Source organism: Struthio camelus, chromosome 28 (assembly GCF_040807025.1).
Source record: "Struthio camelus isolate bStrCam1 chromosome 28, bStrCam1.hap1, whole genome shotgun sequence".
NCBI lineage: Eukaryota > Metazoa > Chordata > Aves > Struthioniformes > Struthionidae > Struthio > Struthio camelus.
In genome coordinates this window covers 1,657,439-1,675,465 of record NC_090969.1, presented here as the reverse complement: position 1 = coordinate 1,675,465, position 18,027 = coordinate 1,657,439, and the positions used below count along the sequence as shown (strand labels likewise).

Genomic DNA, 18,027 nt, shown 5'->3' with positions numbered 1-18,027 from the left:
GCCACCTGAGCCAGGGGACGGGGACCGGGATGCCCTTACTCGGCCACCCGCAAGCAAGCAGCCCCCCGCGGCGCCGGCAGGGCATCTCCCGCCGCGGAAGCACGGCCGAGCCGAAAAGTGTTTCCGATTATCCCCGCTCGGGCTTCCTCCCTCTCCGAAATCCCGGGCTCCGTTGGCCCGGGCTCTGCCCCCCTCCGCGGTGCGGCCCCTGCCGGCCCCAACACCTGCGCCCCGGGGACCGCGGGGCTGGCACCGCTCCGGGTGCCCTGGCAGAGGAAGAAGAGGAGGAGGAGGCCGCCGGAGGAGGTGGAGTTTTTACCGCGGTTTCCAAGATCCTCGAGAAGAAGGAGGCAAAAAAAAAAAAAAAAAAGCGCTCGGAAGGAGGGAAAAGAAGGGGAAAAAATAATAAACTGCAGGAGGCGGCGGCGGCGGTGGCGGCGGCGGCGGGAGGAACCCATGGGCCGGGGAGGAGGCGCCCGGTGCTGGGCACGGCCCTGCTGCGCTCTGCCCGCCGGGCGCCAGGGCGCGGGGACGCGACGGCCGCCCAAGGTGTGTTACCCCGCGGGGCGAGGAGGACCCGAGGGTGCCGGGGCGGGGGGGGGTGCCCCAGCCGCAGCCCCGGGTGGCAGACGAGGCCCGGAGAGCCGGGCCACCCTGGTTCGGCTGGCTGCAGCCCTGAGGCCAGGGGGATGGTCGCCCTCCTGCCGCCAGCCGGAGGAGGGATGTCAGTGGAGGTGAGGGGAGGGGGAAGAGCCGAGCTCTTCCCCCCCCCCTCCACCTCCCAGCTGTGATTTCGGCAAGGCCGATCTCACGGCGAGAGCCGGAACCAGGAAGAGCCGGCCGGGAGCGAGGCTGGCTGCTGCGCAGCTGGGCCGAGGCCCGGACGCCTGGGTCCTCCCGCTTCCTCCCTCCTCGCTTCCCTGCTCCGTGCCTCGGTTTCCCCGGCTCTGTCTGCTCGCGCTGCCTGGCGAGGGGGTGCCGGGCAGCTCCGCAGCCCCCGGCCCCATGCCCAGGGCCACCTCCTCCCCAGGACATGGTGGGGAAAGGGGAAATTCCCCCAGGAAAGCTGAGAGCGGGTGCAGCTATCGCAGCCCTGCGTCCCAAACCCAGGGCCTCCGTCCCACACCCTGTCCCTGCATCCTAAACCCCATCCCTCCACCCCAGCCCTCCGTCCCATATCCTGTTCCTCCATCCCATACCCCAACTGTCCATCCCAAACCCATCCTTCCACCCCCAACCCCATCCCTCCCTCATACCCTGTCCCTGCATCCCAAACCCCATCCCTCCACCCTATCCCTCCATCCCATGTCCTCTTCCTCCATCCCTAACCATCTCCCTTCATCCCATTCCCCATCCTTCCATCCCAAACCTTCCATCCATCCCATCCTTCTATCCCTAACCCCACCCCTCCATCTCATACCCTCTCCCTACATCCTAAACCTCATGCCTCTACTCCATCCCTCCATCCCATACCCTCTCCCCGCATCCCAAACCCCATCCCTCCATCCCATTCCCTCTCCCCACATCCCAAACCCCATCCCTCCATCCCATTCCCTCTCCCCGCATCCCAAACCCCATCCCTCCATCCCATACCCTCTCCCCGCATCCCAAACCCCATCCCTCCATCCCATTCCCTCTCCCCGCATCCTAAACCCCATCCCTCCACTCCATCCCTCCGTCCTGTACCCCATCCCTCGACCCCGTACCCCATCCCGCACCCCATCCCTCCATCCCTCCCTGGGGCGAGGACTCTGCAGGGCAGCCCCAGGGTCCCAGCTGCCCCCACCAGGAGTCTCAGCCCACCCATCACCCCCTGCCACCCCGAGGCGGGACGCCAGGGGGATGGGCTCCGCACCTGGCCCTCCTCTCCCCCAGGGCCGCCCCGCAGGGCACCTAGCCGCGGCTGCGCCTGGCTCCGGGCCCTTCCCCTGCGGCCACCGGAACCCAGCAGTCACCGTCCCCTTCACGCCGCCTGCCCGCCCGCCGGCCCTTACGGGAAGCCCTTCCCCAGCCGCCTCCTTCCTAGAGTCCAGGCGTCCCCGCACATGCGGCTCGTCCCCCCGCAGAGCCTCTTCCCGCCGGGACACCCCGGCGCGGGGCCCGTCCTCCCGCCACCCGCGCGCCGGGCTGAGCCCCAGCAAACTCAGCCCGCTGGTTCCACGGGGTCCGCTGCCAGCTTTGACGGGCACTTGGCGGGGGAACAGGAGGGTCACAGCTCCGGGCGGCACTGCCCGGCCCCGGCCCGGGCGCAGGCTGCCAGGGACGGCGGAGCTATAGGGCCGGCGCCGTACGGCCAGCCGGGAGCGGGTGCTTACTGGGCCAAGTGGGTGAGAAACAGGGCTGTACAGGCCAATGTGGGTCTGTCACTGTGCTATATGGCCCAGGGCCCTAGGGAGCTATATGGTGCCTATAGAGCCCAGGCTGGATGGTGCAGGGCTGTAGGGAGCCCTATGGCACCTATAGAGCCCAAGCTGGATGACTCAGGGCCGTAGGGAGCCCTATGGCACCTATAGAGCCCAGGCTGGATGACTCAGGGCTGTAGGGTGCCATATGGCACCTATAGAGCCCAGGTTGGATGGCGCAGGGCCGTAGGGTGCCATATGGCACCTATAGAGCCCAGGCTGGATGGCGCAGGGCCGTAGGGTGCCATATGGCACCTATAGAGCCCAGGTTGGATGGCGCAGGGCCGTAGGGTGCCGTATGGCACTTATAGAGCCCAGGCTGGATGGCGCAGGCTGGGGGACCCCGTCCCCCTCGCTGGCGGCAGCCCCTCGCCCCCGTCCGTGCCCCCCCTCCGTTAACCCCGTCCTGCCTGGGGCCGCAGGGGTTAACGGGCCGCCGGTGACCCCCGGGGCGGCGGCAGGAGGGGCCGGGAGCGGGAGGGAGGGAAGGAGGGAGGGAGGGAAGGAGGGAGAAGGGGGGAAGGAGGAGGAGGAGGAGGAAGCAGCGGCAGCCTCGCCGCTCGGCGCCCGGCCCGCCGGGCCGCACCGGGGGGTCCCGCTGCCATGAAGGTATGAGCGGGGGCTCCAGGCCAGACGCCTGGGTCCCTCAGCCCCACCGCTGCCCCCGGCTCCCACGGGTGTTTTTGGTGGGGGGGGGGATTCCGAGCCTGGGGAGTGATGGGGATGGGTGGGGAAACTGAGGCACGGGCGGAGGTGGGGGCGGGGGAGGGGGGGAGCGAAGGCTCCCTGGGCGGCCGGCGGCGAAACGGAGGCAGCGGCGCCATCAGTGTCACGACAGCGCGCGGCCTCAGCCGGCCGCCGAGCGGAGCGGGGCGGCGCGGCCTCACCCCCCCCCCCCCCCCCGCCGTGGCGGCCCCCACCGCGGCCTCGGCGCACGGGAAGCGGCTATTGTGTGTGCGGAAACCGGGGCTGGCCCGGCCGCCCGCCCCCGGGGTCGGCCCGCCCGCCCGGGTGCCGCCGCGCTCCGCTCCCGCTCCCGCTCCCGCTCCCGCTCCCGATCCCGCTCCCGATCCCGATCCCGCTCCCGCTCCCGCTCCCGCTCCCGATCCCGCTCCCGATCCCGATCCCGCTCCCGCTCCCGATCCCGATCCCGATCCCGCTCCCGCTCCCGCTCCCGCTCCCGATCCCGATCCCGCTCCCGCTCCCGGTCCCGCTCCCGATCCCGCTCCCGATCCCGCTCCCGCTCCCGATCCCGCTCCCGCTCCCGCTCCCGATCCCGATCCCGATCCCGCTCCCGCTCCCGATCCCGCTCCCGATCCCGGTCCCGGCCCCGGTCCGGTGGCCATGAAGCCCCGGGGCGCGGTGGGGACGCTGCTGCGGGCGCTCGGCCGCCCCGACGGCACCGGCAGCGGCACGGTACGGCACCGGGGGGGATCCCCCCCGGGGGGGGCGGCGGCGGGGGGGGGGGGCCCGCGCGCGCGCTCGCGCCCCGTGACGTAGGGCCCCGTGGGGCGGGGGATCCCCGCGGGGCGGTGACGTAGGGCCGCCTGGGGCGGCGGGGCGGGGGGGGGGGTTCCCCCGGGGTTCCCCTCCCCTCCGGTGTTGCCCGCCTGGGGTGGGGAGCTCCCACCGGCCTCTTTGCGGGGGGGGGGGGAGGAATCTGGGGGGGCCAGCCAGGGGGCGCCCTCTCCCAGCTGCCGCCACAAGCGACACGAGTTGGCTGGGTCTCAACCCGCTCCGTTCTATGCCGGGGGATCCCCCAGCTGCTGGGGGGGGGGTTAAGAGTGTGTGGGGAAGGGGTTGCTTGGGGGGGGGGGTTCATCGTATTGTGTGTGGGTGTGAGTCCCCCCTCTCTTTCCCCAGCCATTTTCCCACGCTCCCCCTTTTCCCATAGGCCCCTTTCCCAGGCCGGGCCGGGCCGTGGGAACCCAGCGGGGCCAAGGCCGGGGGCGGTGGCGGGGAGGGTGGGGGGGCAGCTCATGCCCCTGGGGCCCCGTTTCCTGGGCTGGACCCAGCCCCCCCCCCAGGCCTGCCCCGGCCTCGCTTCCTGCAGCGGGACACGGTGTCCTGGACAGGGGACAGGGCCGGGCCGGGCCAGGCCCCGGGACCCAGGGGACAACACGCATGTCGCGGCGACGACTATTTATAACACCCCCCCCCCCCGCCGCCCCGTCTGCCCCAGGCATGGCCGACCCATCGCCTGCCTCAGTTTCCCTCCGCCGCGTGCAACGCCCGGGCGGAGGCGGGTGGGCTCCGCCGTGGGGGCCCGTGCCCTGGTGGCTCCGGGTGCCCGCGGATGCCACGCACGCCCGCGGGTGCCCCGTGCCCATGGCCGCCCGTCTCCGCAGCCCGGGAAGGCGCCGGAGCCGCACAGCTTCAAGGAGAAGGTGTTCAAGAAGAAGAAGGCGCCGTGCGCCGCTTGCAAGGAGGCCATCGAGGCCCAGGGCTTGGTCTGCAGAGGTGACGCCGTCCCCGCGCGGCCCCGGGCGGGGGTCCCTGGGGAGGGGGTGACTGGCAGCGGCGGGACTGCTTTGCACTGGGAGGGGACGCCGTGACACCCCTTTTGTCCCCCCCTCCCTTGCAGTGTGCAAGATCGCCAGCCACAAGAGATGCGAGGCCAAGGTAGGGGGGCTTGCGGCCGGCTTTGGGGGGGGGCGGTCTTGGTTGCCCCAGGAGGGAGTTTGGTAGCCCAGGGGGTGACCGTGTCCCCTCGCTGTCCCCTCCGGGTCCCACACTGGTTGGGGAGGGGGTGAGCGAGAGGCACCGTCCCGGGGAAGCTCGCAACAGCAGGGTTGTGCATGGGGAGGGGGCACTCGACTCCCCCCCACTTGTGTGTCTCCCCCCCCACCAAGCTGGTCGCGAGCCCCCCGGCGTGGGGGGACACACGCGGCTCCCCCTCTCCCCGGTCCCGCGGCGCTTGTGCAACGTTTGCCTTGGCCGCCGGCCAGCGGCTGCAGCTGGACAAACCGCCGGGGGGGGGACGACGGATGGACGGACATTGGGGGGGGGGGGGGACGACACGGGGGTCAGTGTCCGCCCAGGCAGGGCAGGAGCGAGGGAGTGCGAAGGTCCTGGGATGGAGGAGTGTCCCCTGCCCCCCCCCCTGCTTTTGGTGGGGGGGGGGTGACACTTCTGTCCCCTCCAGCAGGCAAGGGCAGGGGGGGCATTGCCGGACGCCTGGGCTCCCCCAAAGAGCTGCCCCACCTCCGTGCCTCAGTTTCCCCACTGCCTGGCTGCCGGGGGGGGGGGGTTGCCAGCAGGGGAAACTGAGGCAGGCGCGGGTGAAAGGCGCCCTGTGCCACCCGCCCGGCCCCCCGCTATATTTAGCCCTGTCCCCCCCCCCCCCCCCGGCCTCGTCCCGGCTCCCGTCAATCGGTGCCTCTGTCCGGGCCCGGCCCCGGCGCCCGCGCCAACAACAACACCCCCGGGGCGGCCCGCGGGGACAGAGCCCGTCTGTGCGCCCGGCCGGGCGGCAGCGGCGGCGGCGGGGTCCTGCCGGGGGGTCCTGCTCCGCGCCAGGGGGCTGGGCTCTGCCGTGGGGCCGGGGTCCCGCTCCTGCCTCTTGCTCTGGGTATGGGGCTGGGGGGGCTCTCTTTGGGGCTGGGGGACTGCTGTGGGGCTGGGGGGGGGCCTGCTCTGGGGGCCCTCTCTGGGGCTGGGGTCTCGCTATGGGGCTGGGGGCCTGCACTGGGGTCCTGCTCTGGGGCTGGGGTCTCGCTATGGGGTTGGGGGCCTGCTCTGGGGTCCTGCTGTGGGGCTGGGGTCTCGCTATGGGGTTGGGGGCCTGCTCTGGGGTCCTGTTGTGGGGATGGGGGCCAGCTCTGGGGTCCCTCTCTGGGGCTGGGGTCCCTCTTTGGGGCTGGGGGCCTGCACTGGGGTCCCTCTCTGGGGCTAGAGTCTTGCTATGGGGCTGGGGTCATGCTCTGGGGTCCTGTTGTGGGGCTGGGGGTCCCTCTCTGGGGCTGGGGTCCCACTGTGAGGCTACGGTCCCTCTCTGGGGCTGGGGTCTCGCTATGGGGCTGGGGGCCTGCTGTGGGGTCCTGCTGTGGAGCTGGGGTCTCACTATGGGGCTGAGGGCCTGCTGTGGGGTCCCGCTGTGGGGCTGGGGTCTCGCTATGGGGCTGGGGACCTGCTGTGGGGTCCCGCTGTGGGGCTGAGGCCTTGCTATGGGGCTGGGGACCTGCTCTGGGGTCCTGCTGTGGAGCTGGGGTCTTGCTATGGGGCTGGGGACCTGCTGTGGGATCCCACTGTGGAGCTGGGGTCTCGCTATGGGGCTGGGGACCTGCTCTGGTCTCCCACCGTGGGGCTGGGGTCCCACCATAGGATCCCACCATGGGGCTAGTGTCCTGCTGTGGTGCTGGGGTCTCACTATGGGGCTGGGGTCCTACTATGGGGTCCTACTTTGGGGTCCCACTATGGGGCTGAGGTCCTGCTATAGGGCTGGGGGCCTGCTTTGGGGTCCCACTGTGGGGCTGGGGTCTCACTGTGGGGCTGGGGTCCCACTGTAGGGTCCCACCATGGGGCTGGGGTCCTGCTATAGGGCTGGGGTCTTGCTATGGGGCTGGGGTCCCTCTAATGGGTCCCGCTATGGGGCTGGGGTCCCACTATAGGGCTGGGGTCCCACTATGGGGTCCTGCTTCGGGGTCCCACTGTGGTGCTGGGGGGTCCCGCTATGGGGCTGGGGTCCCGCTATGGGGTGACCCCCCCCCCCACTCCGTGCAGGTGGCGTTGCCGTGCCAAGCGCTGCCCCCCCCTGAGCTGGTAAGTGCTGGGGGGGGGGGGTCGGGTGCCCCTCGCGGGGGTCCCCTCGGGGTGGGGACGTCCCCCCCCACGGCGGGGGCCGGGGCCGCCCGCTCCCCCCCCCCACAGCCCTTTCTCCCCCCAGAGGAGGAACACGGCCCCCGTGCGACGCAGCGAGAACCTGGTGGGTGCCCCCCAAGCCACCCGTCCCGTGTCCCCCCCACCCTTAGGGACGGGGACACGGGCCCCCCCCCCTGGGGCTGGGATCCCTGCCGATAACCCCCCCGTCTGCCCCCCAGGGCTCCACCAAGTCCCTCAACTCCACCAGGCAGCGCAGCACCCTGCCCAGGTAGGGTGGCACCGGGGTGGGGGGACCCTGGGGGTTATGGGGTCCTGGGGGGGGGAACAGGCCATACTGGGTGCGAGGGATGCTCCAGTGGGTGCTGCGGCCCCTGGGGTGGGTGCTCTGGTCCCAGGGTGGGTGCAATGCCCCTTGGGGTGGTTGTAATGTGCCCAGGGTGGGTGCTACAGCCCCAGGGTGGGTGCTCTGGTCTCAGGGTGGGTGCTCAGGCCCCAGGGTGGGTGCAAAGCCCCTTGGGGTGGTTACAATGTGCTTGGGCTGGGTGCTACAGCCCCAGGGTGGGTGCTGAGGTCCCAGAGTGGGTGCTCAGGTCCCGGAGTGGGTGCAAAGCCCCTTGGGGTGGGTGCTCTGGTCCCAGGGTGGGTGCTCAGGCCCCAGAGTGGGTGCAATGCCCCTTTGGGTGATTGCAATGTGCTTGGGCTGGGTGCTACAGCCCCAGGGTGGGTGCTGTGGTCCCAGATTGGATGTCATGCCCTGGGGTGGATGCTGCGGTCCCAGAGTGGGTGCTACAGCCCCAGAGTGGGTGCAATGCCCTGGGGTGGGTGCTACGGTCCCAGATTGGATGCCATGCCCTGGGGCGGGTGCTGTGGTCCCAGGGTGGGTGCTGTGGTCCCAGAGTGGGTGCAATGCCCTGGGATGGGTGCTGTGGTCCCAGATTGGATGTCATGCCCTGGGGTGGGTGCTGTGGTCCCAGAGTGGGTGCTCAGGTCCCAGAGTGGGTGCAATGCCCTGGGCTGGGTGCTGCGGTCCCAGATTGGGTGCTCAGGCCCCAGAATGGCTGCAAAGCCCCTCGGGGCGGTTGCAACGCACCCAGACTGGGTGCCATGCCCCTGGGCTGGGTGCTGTGACCCCTGGGGTGGGCGCCGTGACCCAAGGTGCCCCCCCCCCCCCAGGAGCTTCAGCCTGGACCAGGTGATGGAGCGCAAGTTCGACTTCGACCTCACCTACATCACGGAGCGCATCATCTCCGTCTTCTTCCCCGGCGCCCTGGACGAGGGCCGCTACCGCGCGCACCTCCGCGAGGTGGCCCACATGCTCACCTCCAAGCACCAGGACAAGTACACGGTGCGCCGGGTTTTGGGGGGGGGGGGGCCAGGACGCCTGGGCCCCCCAACGCCGGGTGCTCCCAGCCGGGCTGCGGCTCCTACCTGACCGCCTGCCCTGCAGCTCTTCAACCTGTCCGAGAAGCGCCGCGACATCACCCGCCTGAACCCCAAGGTGAGGAGTGGGCAGGGGGGTTTCGGGGAGGGGGGGGGTGCGGGGGGGGGTGCTGACCCCCCACCCCCCCCACCCAGGTCCAGGATTTCGGCTGGCCGGACCTGCACGCGCCGCCGCTGGACAAGCTCTGCTCCATCTGCAAGGCGGTGGAGGGCTGGCTGCGGGCGCACCCCCAGCACGTCGCCGTGCTGCACTGCAAGGTGGGCGCCGGCGGGGGGGGGGGGCGCCGGGGGGGGCGCTGAGCAGCTTGGGGGGGGCTGAGCAGTTTGGGGGGGCACTGAGGGTGCTGGGAGTACTGGGAGGGGTGCTGGGAGACGCTGGGAGGGGGGATGCTGGGGGCACTAGAGGGCATCTAGAGGGGGTAGGAGAGGGATGGGGGGGGCTGATACCCCCCCGTCCCCCCCCCACCCCACCCCAGGGCGGCAAGGGCAAGACGGGTGTCATCGTGGCAGCCTACATGCACTACAGCAAGATTTCGGCCAGGTACGGGGGGCTGGAGGGGGGTACGGGGGGGGGCTTGGAGGGGGTTCAGGGGCAGAGGGGGTATGGGGGGGCTAGGGGGGTACTGGGGGTTTAGGTGGGTATGGGTGGCTGGGGAGTACTGGGGGCTATGGGGTGGCTATAGGGGCAGAGAGGAGTGTGGGATGAGTGGGGGGCTCAGAGGGGGCTATGGGGTGGGTACAGGGGGTGTGGGATGGGTGCGGGGCTCAGAGGGGGCTATGGGGTGGGTACGGGGGGATGAGATGGGTGGGGGGCTCAGAGAGGGCTATGGGGTGGGTACAGGGGGTGTGGGATGGGTGGGGGTTCAGAGGGGGCTATGGGGTGGGTATGGGGGGGTGTGGGATGGGTGGGGGGCTATGGGGTGGGTACAGGGGGTATGGGATGGGTGGGGGTTCAGAGGGGGCTATGGGGTGGGTATGGGGGGTGTGGGATGGGTGGGGGGCTATGGGGTGGGTACAGGGGGTGTGGGATGGGTGGGGGTTCAGAGGGGGCTATGGGGTGGGTACGGGGGTGTGAGATGAGTGGGAGGCTCAGAGGGGGCTATGGGGTGGGTACGGGGGGGATGAGATGGGTGGGGGGCTCAGAGAGGGCTATGGGGTGGGTATGGGGGGTGTGGGATGGGTGGGGGGCTATGGGGTGGGTACAGGGGGTGTGGGATGGGTGGGGGGCTATGGGGTGGGTATGGGGGGTGTGGGATGGGTGGGGGTTCAGAGGGGGCTATGGGGTGGGTATGGGGGATGGCTGGGGGGCTATGGGGTGGGTATAGGAGGCATGGGGGGGTGGGGGACCGGTTTGGGGGCGCAGGGGGGTGGCGGGGGTCCGGTGCCAGGTGCTGGGCCCCCTGACGCCCCCCCCCAGCGCCGACCAGGCCCTGGGCACCCTGACCATGAGGAAGTTCTGCGAGGAGAAGGTGGCCTCGGCCCTGCAGCCCTCGCAGAGGAGGTGGGTGACGGGGGCACCCGCGGGGGGCACCGCCGGGGGGACCCCCCCCATAGGGGATGCAAACAGAGGGTGGGCTGGCGGGGAGCCAGAGGGGTCGGTCCCCGTGTCCCTGCCTGGGCCAGGGTGCTGGGGTCGGGGGTAGGGTGCTATGGGTGCTGAGGTGGTGCTGGGTGCAGGGTGCTCAGCACCCCCCCCGTTGCCCCCCAGGTACATCGACTACTTCAGCGGGCTGCTCTCGGGGAGCATCAAGATGAACAGCAACACCCTGTTCCTGCACCACGTCCTGGTGCCCGCCCTGCCCGGCTTCGAGCCCGGCGCCGGTGAGTGCCCGGCACGGCCTCGCACGGCCTCGCACGGCCTCGCACGGCCGCCCCCGCGCCGGGCCCGGCGGCTCGCCCGCCTCCGCGGCCGGGACGCTGGCGCCAGGCCGCCCGCTTGTGCAAAGATGCTCGTGCGAGGCTGTGCTCAGGGATGCTCGTGCAGCACCACGCTCATGCGAGGCCACCTGCTTGTGCAAGGATGCTCGTGCACTTGTGCAAGGATGTTTGTGCGAGGCTGCGCGCAAGGATGCTCATGCAGCACCATGCTTGTGCGAGGGCATATGGTCTTGCAAGGATGCTTGTGCACTTGTGCAAGGATGCTCACGCAGCACCACACTTGTGCAAGGCCACATGCTCATGCATGGGAGCTCGTGCACATGTGCAAGGATGGTTGTGCAGCACCACGCTCGTGCAAGGCCACACACTCATGCAGGGAGGCTTGTGCACTTGTGCAAGGATGCTCATGCAGCACCACGCTTGTGCGAGGCCACGCACTTGTGCAAGGATGCTCATGCAGCACCATGCTCATACAAGGCTGCCCACTTGTGCAAGGATGCTCGTGCAGCACCACGCTTGTGCAAGGCCATATGCTCGTGCAAGGATGCTCATGCACTTGTGCAAGGATGCTCGTGCGAGGCTGTGCACAAGGATACTGATGCAGCACCACGCTCGTGCGAGGGTGCTCGGCCACACGGCCCTGGCTCTGCGGGAGGGGTCTTGCCTGCGTGCACACCGGGGGTGGAGAGGGCAGATTCGGCCCCCTCCCCTTGTGCAACGCCAACACCGGACCCCCCCCCCCCCCCCCAGGCTACCAGCCCTTCCTGAAGATCTACCAGTCCATGCAGCTCGTCTACACGTCAGGCGTCTAGTGAGTGCAGCCCCACGCACCCAGCCGGGGTTTTTTTTGGGGGGGGGGTGAACCAGTCACTGCGACCCCCCCCCCCAACTTACCCCCCCTCCCAAAACCTTGCACCTGCAGCAGCACCTCCGGCACCAGCACCCAGAGCCTCTGCATCACCCTGGAGCCCGCCCTGCTGCTGAAGGGCGACGTGATGGTGAGCGGCCGGGGGGGCGGCGGGGAGTGGGTGGGTTTTTTTTTTTTGTTGGGGGGGGGGTTGCACACGATGGTGCACCCAGGTGGGTGCTCACCCCCCCCAACCCCCCCCCCCCAGGTGAAATGCTACCACAAGCAGCGCCGCGGCCCCGAACGCGCCGTGGTTTTCCGCGTCCAGTTTCACACCTGCACCGTCCACGGCTCCCGGCTGCGGTTCGGCAAGGACGAGCTCGACGAGGCTTGGCGAGGTTTGGGGGGGGGGATGCAGGGGGTGCATAGGGCCGTGGGTGCCCCCCCCTCCTCGCTGCCCCCCCCCCACCTCCCTGTCCCCCCCGTCCCAATGCAGACGAGCGCTTCCCCTTCGAGGCCAGCGTGGAGTTCGTCTTCTCCTCCGGCCCCGAGAAAATCAAAGGTGAGGGGGGGGGTTGGGGTGGGGGGGGAAGGGGGGAGACCCCCCCCACCCAAAACCGACCACCCAAGGGGGTTCCCCCCCCCCCCGCACCCATCCGCAGGCTGGGACACCCTGCGCAACAGCCCGGCCGTCACCGTCGACTACAGCATCTCGGACCCGGCTGTGCGCTGGGACTCCTACGAGGGCTTCAACGCGCGTCACCAGGACAGCCTGGAAGGTACCGGGGTTTGGGGGGGGGGGGGCGCCCGGACGCCTGGGCCCCTAGGGGTCGGGTTGGGGATGGGGGGGGGGATATGCATTGCAAGCCGGCCGAGGTTTGCAACGCGCCCGCCCCGCAGAGCTGCCGGCGCACACGCGGGGGCCGCTGGACGGCAGCCCCTACGCCCGGGTGCAGAAGAAGCGGGCGCCCAACCCTTGGGGGGCACCCGGCGATGACGTCACCGCCGGCGACGTCACCGGCGACGTCACCGCCGCCGGCCCCCCGACGCCCCCCACCGCCGCCGAACGCCGCGAGCTCGACCGCTTGCTGGGCGGTTTCGGTCTGCGGTTACCCGAAGACGTAAACGAGTCGGAGCCGGAGGGCCGGGATCCGTCGTCCTGCCCGTGTCACCCTGCGGCTCGCCGCTGCCCTTGCCGCTCGGGCTACCGGCCGGCCGGCTCCGCTAGCCCCGAGGAGGGCTCGCGCCGGCGGCGCCGACCCGGCGGCGAAGGCTGCCCCGGCGGCGAGGCCGGAGCCGGGGAGAAGCGGCGGGCGCAGCGCTCGCTCTCCGAAGGTTTCCGCCTGTGCGGCTACGGTCGGCAAGCGGCGGGCTACCAGCCGCCGGGCTACCGGGAGGTGATGGTGCTGGAGGAGCTGGCGCCGCTCTGCCCGTGCCAGGACTGCCGGGGACGCGGGCAGGAGCTGGCCGCCGCCGCCGCCGCCGCCGCTTTCTACGGGCTGCGCTTGGAGCGGCCGGCCGAAGCTTGGGCCGCCGGTAGCCACCCGCCGCCGGCCGCCGGCCCCGGCGAGCCTTTCGAGGCCTTCGCTTGCCCCCGCTGCGGCCGGTCGGGCCCGCCGGCCTCGGGCTGCGCGAGGTTGCCGCCGGCCGCCCGGCCCGGCCCCGCCGACTGCTGGCCCGCCGGCGGCAAGCTGGGCTACGAGGCTCTCGCTTTGGAAGCCCGCGACGGCTACCGCATCCCCGGGCAGCCGGACCCCCACGCGCCCGGCGGTGAGGGGCCCCCCCCCGGCGGCTGCTGGCCGCAAGGCTGCTGGGGGGGGGCTCATGGAGGGGGCTAACAGGGGGCTAGGGGGTGGCTAGTGGCCGTGAAGGGGTTAATGGGGTCTTGGGAGGGGGGTTTAGTGGCCACGGGGGGGCTAATAGGGGGCTAGGGGGTGGCTAGTGGCCGTGAAGGGGTTAATGGGCTCTTGGGAGGGGGGGGTTAGTGGCCACGGAGGGGCTAATAGGGGGCTAGGGGGTGGCTAGTGGCCGTGAAGGGGTTAATGGGGTCTTGGGGGGGGGGGTTTAGTGGCCACGGAGGGGCTAACAGGGGGCTAGGGGGTGGCTAGTGGCCGTGAAGGGGTTAATGGGGTCTTGGGGGGGGGGTTTAGTGGCCACGGAGGGGCTAACAGGGGGCTAGGGGGTGGCTAGTGGCCGTGAAGGGGTTAATGGGGTCTTGGGGGGGGGGTTTAGTGGCCACGGAGGGGCTAACAGGGGGCTAGGGGGTGGCTAGTGGCCGTGAAGGGGTTAATGGGGTCTTGGGGGGGGTTTAGTGGCCACGGAGGGGCTAATGAGGGTCTGGGGTGGGCCACAAAGGGGCTAATGGGGGGTCTTGGGAGGGGGGGAGTAGTGGCCACAAAGGGCTATTGGGAGGGTTTGGGGGAGGGGGGGCTAGTGCCCACAGAGGGGCGAATGGGGGGCCTGGGGGGGGGGGGCTAGTGGCCACAGAGGGCTAGTGGGAGGGTCGGGGGGGGGCTAGTGCCCATGGAGGGACTAATGGGGGGGGGGGCTAGTGGCCACAGAGAGGTTAATGGGGGTCTGAGGGGGGGGCTAGTGGCCATAAAGGGGCTAATGGGGGCCTGGGGGGGAGGGGGTCTAGCAGCCACAGAGGGGCTAATGGGGAGGGGGTCTAATGGCCACAGCAGGGCAGTGGGGAGTCCAGGAGGGGCTAGTGGCCAAAAAGGGCTTCATTGGGGGGGGGAGTCTGGGGGTGGCTAACGAACGGGGTGGGGGGGATGCAGCTAGCGGGGGGGGGCGGCGGGGGGCTAGCGGGGGGCCGGCTGGCACCCTGACCCTCGCTGTGTGCCCGCAGAGCGCAGGAGCCCGGGCGAGGGGGGACCGTGGCGCGGGACCCCCGAAGGCCCCAGCTCGCCGCGCCGGCACCCATGGGACCTGGGGGCTGGCGGGTGCCCCGAGACGCCGGACCCCCCGACCACCCCGCGCCGGGCCGGCCCGGCCCGAGGCCCCATCGAGCCCCCCGTGCCCACCGGCACCAGGAGCCCGGGTCGAGCCACCGGGGGTCCCGGCTCTCCGCTCGGCAGCTCGAGCACCCAAGGGTGCCCCGACGGTGGGGCCTCCCCGGGCTCCCCGACACCCGCTTTCCCGCTGGCCACGGCGTACTACGAGCCGCCCGTAGCCCAGCCGCCCCTGCCCGAGAAGCGGCACCCGCCGGCCCCCGGCGGGCTCTGGGATCCCCCCGCCACCCCCCAGCACGTCTCCTTCGCCCCCGAGCCGAGTCCCACCGGCGGCAGCACCCAAGGGTGCCGGGAGCTGGCGGAGCAACCGCAGCCGGAGGCGCCCGGGACCGTCACGTTTGTGCAGGACACGTCCAAGTTCTGGTACAAACCCGGCCTCTCGCGGGACCAAGGTACGGGGACGGGGACGGGGTGGGTGCTGCTGCCCGGAGGGGCCCAGGCGTCCGGGCTCACGCCGTCCGGCTCCCCGCAGCCATCGCCCTGCTCAAGGCCAAGGAGCCGGGCTCCTTCCTCATCCGCGACAGCAACTCCTTCCAGGGCGCCTACGGGCTGGCGCTCAAGGTGGCCACGCCGCCCCCCAACTGCGTCACCCACAGCAAGGGTACGGGACCCCCCCAGCACCCCTGGGTGCCCCTGGTCCCCCCTCCCCAGCCTTGCACTGCTGCAAGCCCCAGGTACCCCGGTGCCCCGGACCCTCCCCGGGTGCCCCATGTCCCCCAGCATCTCCTTGACCCCCCCCATAACCCAAGTCCTTGGTCACCCCCATGGGTCCCAACACCTTCCTCACCCAGGTGTCCCCAAGCCCCCCCATGTCCCCAGACCCACCCCCCAAGCCAAGGGCATCCTAGTGCCCCCCCGGGCACCCCGTATCCCCCAGCATCTCCCTGAGCCCCCTGGCACCCTCCCCCCAAGCCCTTGGTCACCCCTATAGGTCCTGACACCTCCCACACCCGGGTGTCCCCAAGCCCCCCCACAATGCCCCCAGACCCCCCCCCAGTCTAGGGCATCCCAGTGCCCCCCTGGACACCCCGTGTCCCCCAGCATCTCCCCAAGCCCCCCCAACCCCCCCTCAAGTCCTTGGTCACCCCCCCCCATGGGTCCTGACACCTCCCGCACCCAGGTGTCCGGGGTTTTTTTTTTGGGGGGGGGGGGTCGCTGCTGAGCTCTGTCCCCTTCGTCCCCCCCCCCAGGGGACCCCCAGGAGCAGCTGGTTCGACACTTCCTCATCGAGACGGGGCCACGGGGCGTGAAGATCAAGGGGTGCCAGGACGAGCCCCACTTCGGTGAGGGGGGGGCATGGGGGGCTGGGGGGGGCACCTAGGCTTTGGGGTGCCCCCTGACGGCTCTCCCCCCCAAAAAATATAAACCTCCTCGGCAGGGAGCCTGCCCGCCCTGGTGCTGCAGCACTCCATCACCCCCATCTCGCTGCCCTGCGCCCTCCGCATCCCCAGCAAAGGTAGGTGCTGGGGGGGGGGGTCCACCCCCCCGGCATGGGTGCCCCCCGGCCCCCCAGCACCCTTCGCTCAGGGCACAGGAACCCCCATGCATCCCATCACCCCCCCCAAATCTCCCTCCTTTTGGGGGATTCGCTGCCCCCCCCCACCATGCCCTCCCCAAACCTGGGGGGGGCCCAGGCATCCTGGCGGGGGGGGGGGGCCCAGCCTGTCTCGTTGTCCCCCCCCCTCGCAGACCCGCTGGAGGAGAGCCTGGAGGTGCCGGTGCCCCCCAACATGAGCACGGCCGCTGACCTGCTGCGCCAGGGAGCCGGTGGGTGCTGGGGGGGGGGTACTGGGAGTGGAGGGGGAGAACTGGGATGGGATTACTGGGATGAGGGTATTGGAATGAGGGGTACTGGGATGGGAACACTGGGGGGGATCAGGACTGGGGGTACTGGGATGAGGGGTACTGGGATGGGATTAGTCGGATGAGGGTATTGGGATGGGGGCACTGGGGGGGTATCAGGACAGGGGGTACTGGGATGAGGGGTACTGGGAGGGGGGTACCAGGTGGGGGTACGGGGAGGGGGAATAGCTGGACAGGGGTACCGGGAGGGGGGTATCAGGAGGGCGGTAGTGTCGGGGGTATCAGGACAGGGGGTACTGAGGGATGGGTGTCAGGATGGTGGCACTGGGGTGGGGGTGACGGGCTGAGCCCTGGTGTCACGGGGTGAAGGGGGCCTGTGCCACGGGTTGGGGGCAGCCGGAGGGGGGGACACGCACCCCCCGGTGCCAGCCTGCGCCCGGTGCCAGCCTGCAGCGTGCTGTACCTGAGCTCGGTGGAGACGGAGTCGCTGACGGGGCCCCAGGCTGTAGCCAAGGCCACCGGCACCGTCCTGGCCTCCAGCCCGCGCCCGCCCGCCTGTACCGTCCACTTCAAGGTGTCCGCGCAGGGCATCACCCTCACCGACAGCCAGCGGAAGTGAGTGACATCCCCCCCCCCGTCCCCAAAACCCTGCCCGGCTCCTCCCGCCACCCCCCAGGCATCACCCCGCCGCGGGCACCGGCTCCCTGGGGACCGTCCTTCGGGTACCAACCCCTCAGCCCAGGCATCACCCCTGCTGGGTACCACCCTCCCGCAGTCACCAGCATCACCCCGCCACACACACACACGGGTACCATCGTCCCTGCCTACCATCGTCCTCTAGGCCCCATTCCCCCTACTTCCAGCATCGCCCCCTGGGTACCATCATCCCTGGCTACCATCATCCCTGGGGTACCACCATCCCTTGGGCACTGAACCCCCTCCAATCCACCCCCAGGTACAATCATGCCTACCATCATCCTTTGGGCTCCAACACCCCCCCCCCAACAGCATCACAACCTGGCCCCACCCCCAGTACCATCATCCTCTGGGCCCCGAACGCCCCCCTCCCCACCCAATCCCTGCATCAACCCCTACCCCCAGGTACAGTCATCCCTGGATACCATAATCCTCCAGGTACCCCTCCCCCAGGTACCATCATCCCTGGGTACCACCATGCCCCCCCCCAAACCCCAGCACCACCCCCCAGGTCCTATCACCCCGGGGGGCACCGTCTGCCCCCCGCTCACCCTGTGCCCCCCCCCCCGCCCCAGGCTCTTTTTCCGGCGTCACTACCCCGTCAGCACCGTCACCTACTGCAGCACGGACCCCCAGGACCGCAGGTACCATGGTGGGGGGGGGGCACAGCGCGAGCAGGGGGCATGCGGCTAATCAGCGCCCCGCTAACGACGCTCCGCATCTCTCCGCCGGCAGGTGGGCCAACGCCGACGGCACCACCTCCAAGTAAGTACAGGCGGGGGGGGGAACAGCGGTGGTGCTGGTGGTGGTGGGTGGGGGGGTGTCCCGGTGCCGGGTCCCCGCTGCCATCTGTGTGTCCCCCCTCCCCACCACCACCACCACCGCCAGGATCTTCGGCTTCGTGGCCAAGAAGCCGGGCGGCCCCTGCGAGAACGCCTGCCACCTCTTCGCCGAGCTCGACCCCGAGCAGCCGGCCTCCGCCATCGTCAACTTCATCACCAAGGTCATGCTGGGCACCCACCGCAAGTGAGCGGCCTGGGGGGCGCCCCCCACCCCGGGTGCCGAGCCCCGACACCCCACCGCAGCGCCGAGGGGGCTCCCACCTCGGGGGCGGGGGGGGGGGGGA

General features: G+C 70.9%; 1 protein-coding gene across 4 annotated transcripts; it reads left to right on the top strand.

The window, feature by feature from the left end:
- The first annotated feature begins 432 nt into the window (after positions 1-432).
- On the top strand, positions 433-18,017 carry TNS2 (tensin 2). Of its 4 annotated transcripts, none has more exons than XM_068921048.1 (27): positions 433-549; positions 4,751-4,862; positions 4,987-5,024; positions 7,125-7,163; positions 7,288-7,326; positions 7,442-7,491; positions 8,397-8,568; positions 8,671-8,721; positions 8,799-8,921; positions 9,140-9,204; positions 10,081-10,164; positions 10,372-10,484; positions 11,292-11,352; positions 11,464-11,539; positions 11,657-11,786; positions 11,885-11,950; positions 12,051-12,167; positions 12,289-13,158; positions 14,240-14,794; positions 14,875-15,003; positions 15,593-15,685; positions 15,781-15,858; positions 16,092-16,169; positions 16,652-16,820; positions 17,477-17,545; positions 17,637-17,666; positions 17,790-18,017. In XM_068921048.1, the coding sequence occupies exons 1-27, from the start codon at positions 457-459 to the stop codon at positions 17,929-17,931; spliced, it is 3,642 nt and encodes a 1,213-aa protein (XP_068777149.1). In that variant the 5' UTR covers positions 433-456; the 3' UTR covers positions 17,932-18,017. The 4 variants fall into 4 exon arrangements, with proteins under 4 accessions (XP_068777149.1, XP_068777151.1, XP_068777150.1 ...); XM_068921050.1 differs by lacking the exon at positions 433-549 and adding an exon at positions 2,906-3,011; XM_068921049.1 differs by lacking the exon at positions 433-549 and adding an exon at positions 3,646-3,818.
- Positions 18,018-18,027: the final 10 nt, after the last annotated feature.

Excerpts from the sequence above, each read along its gene's own strand:
- TNS2 (XM_068921048.1), top strand. The coding sequence starts at position 457 with ATGGGCCGGGGAGGAGGCGCCCGGTGCTGGGCACGGCCCTGCTGCGCT. Across the intron at positions 11,787-11,884 it reads GCTCGACGAGGCTTGGCGAG|ACGAGCGCTTCCCCTTCGAG; the intron begins GTTTGGGGGGGG and ends GTCCCAATGCAG. Across the intron at positions 17,546-17,636 it reads ACGGACCCCCAGGACCGCAG|GTGGGCCAACGCCGACGGCA; the intron begins GTACCATGGTGG and ends CTCCGCCGGCAG.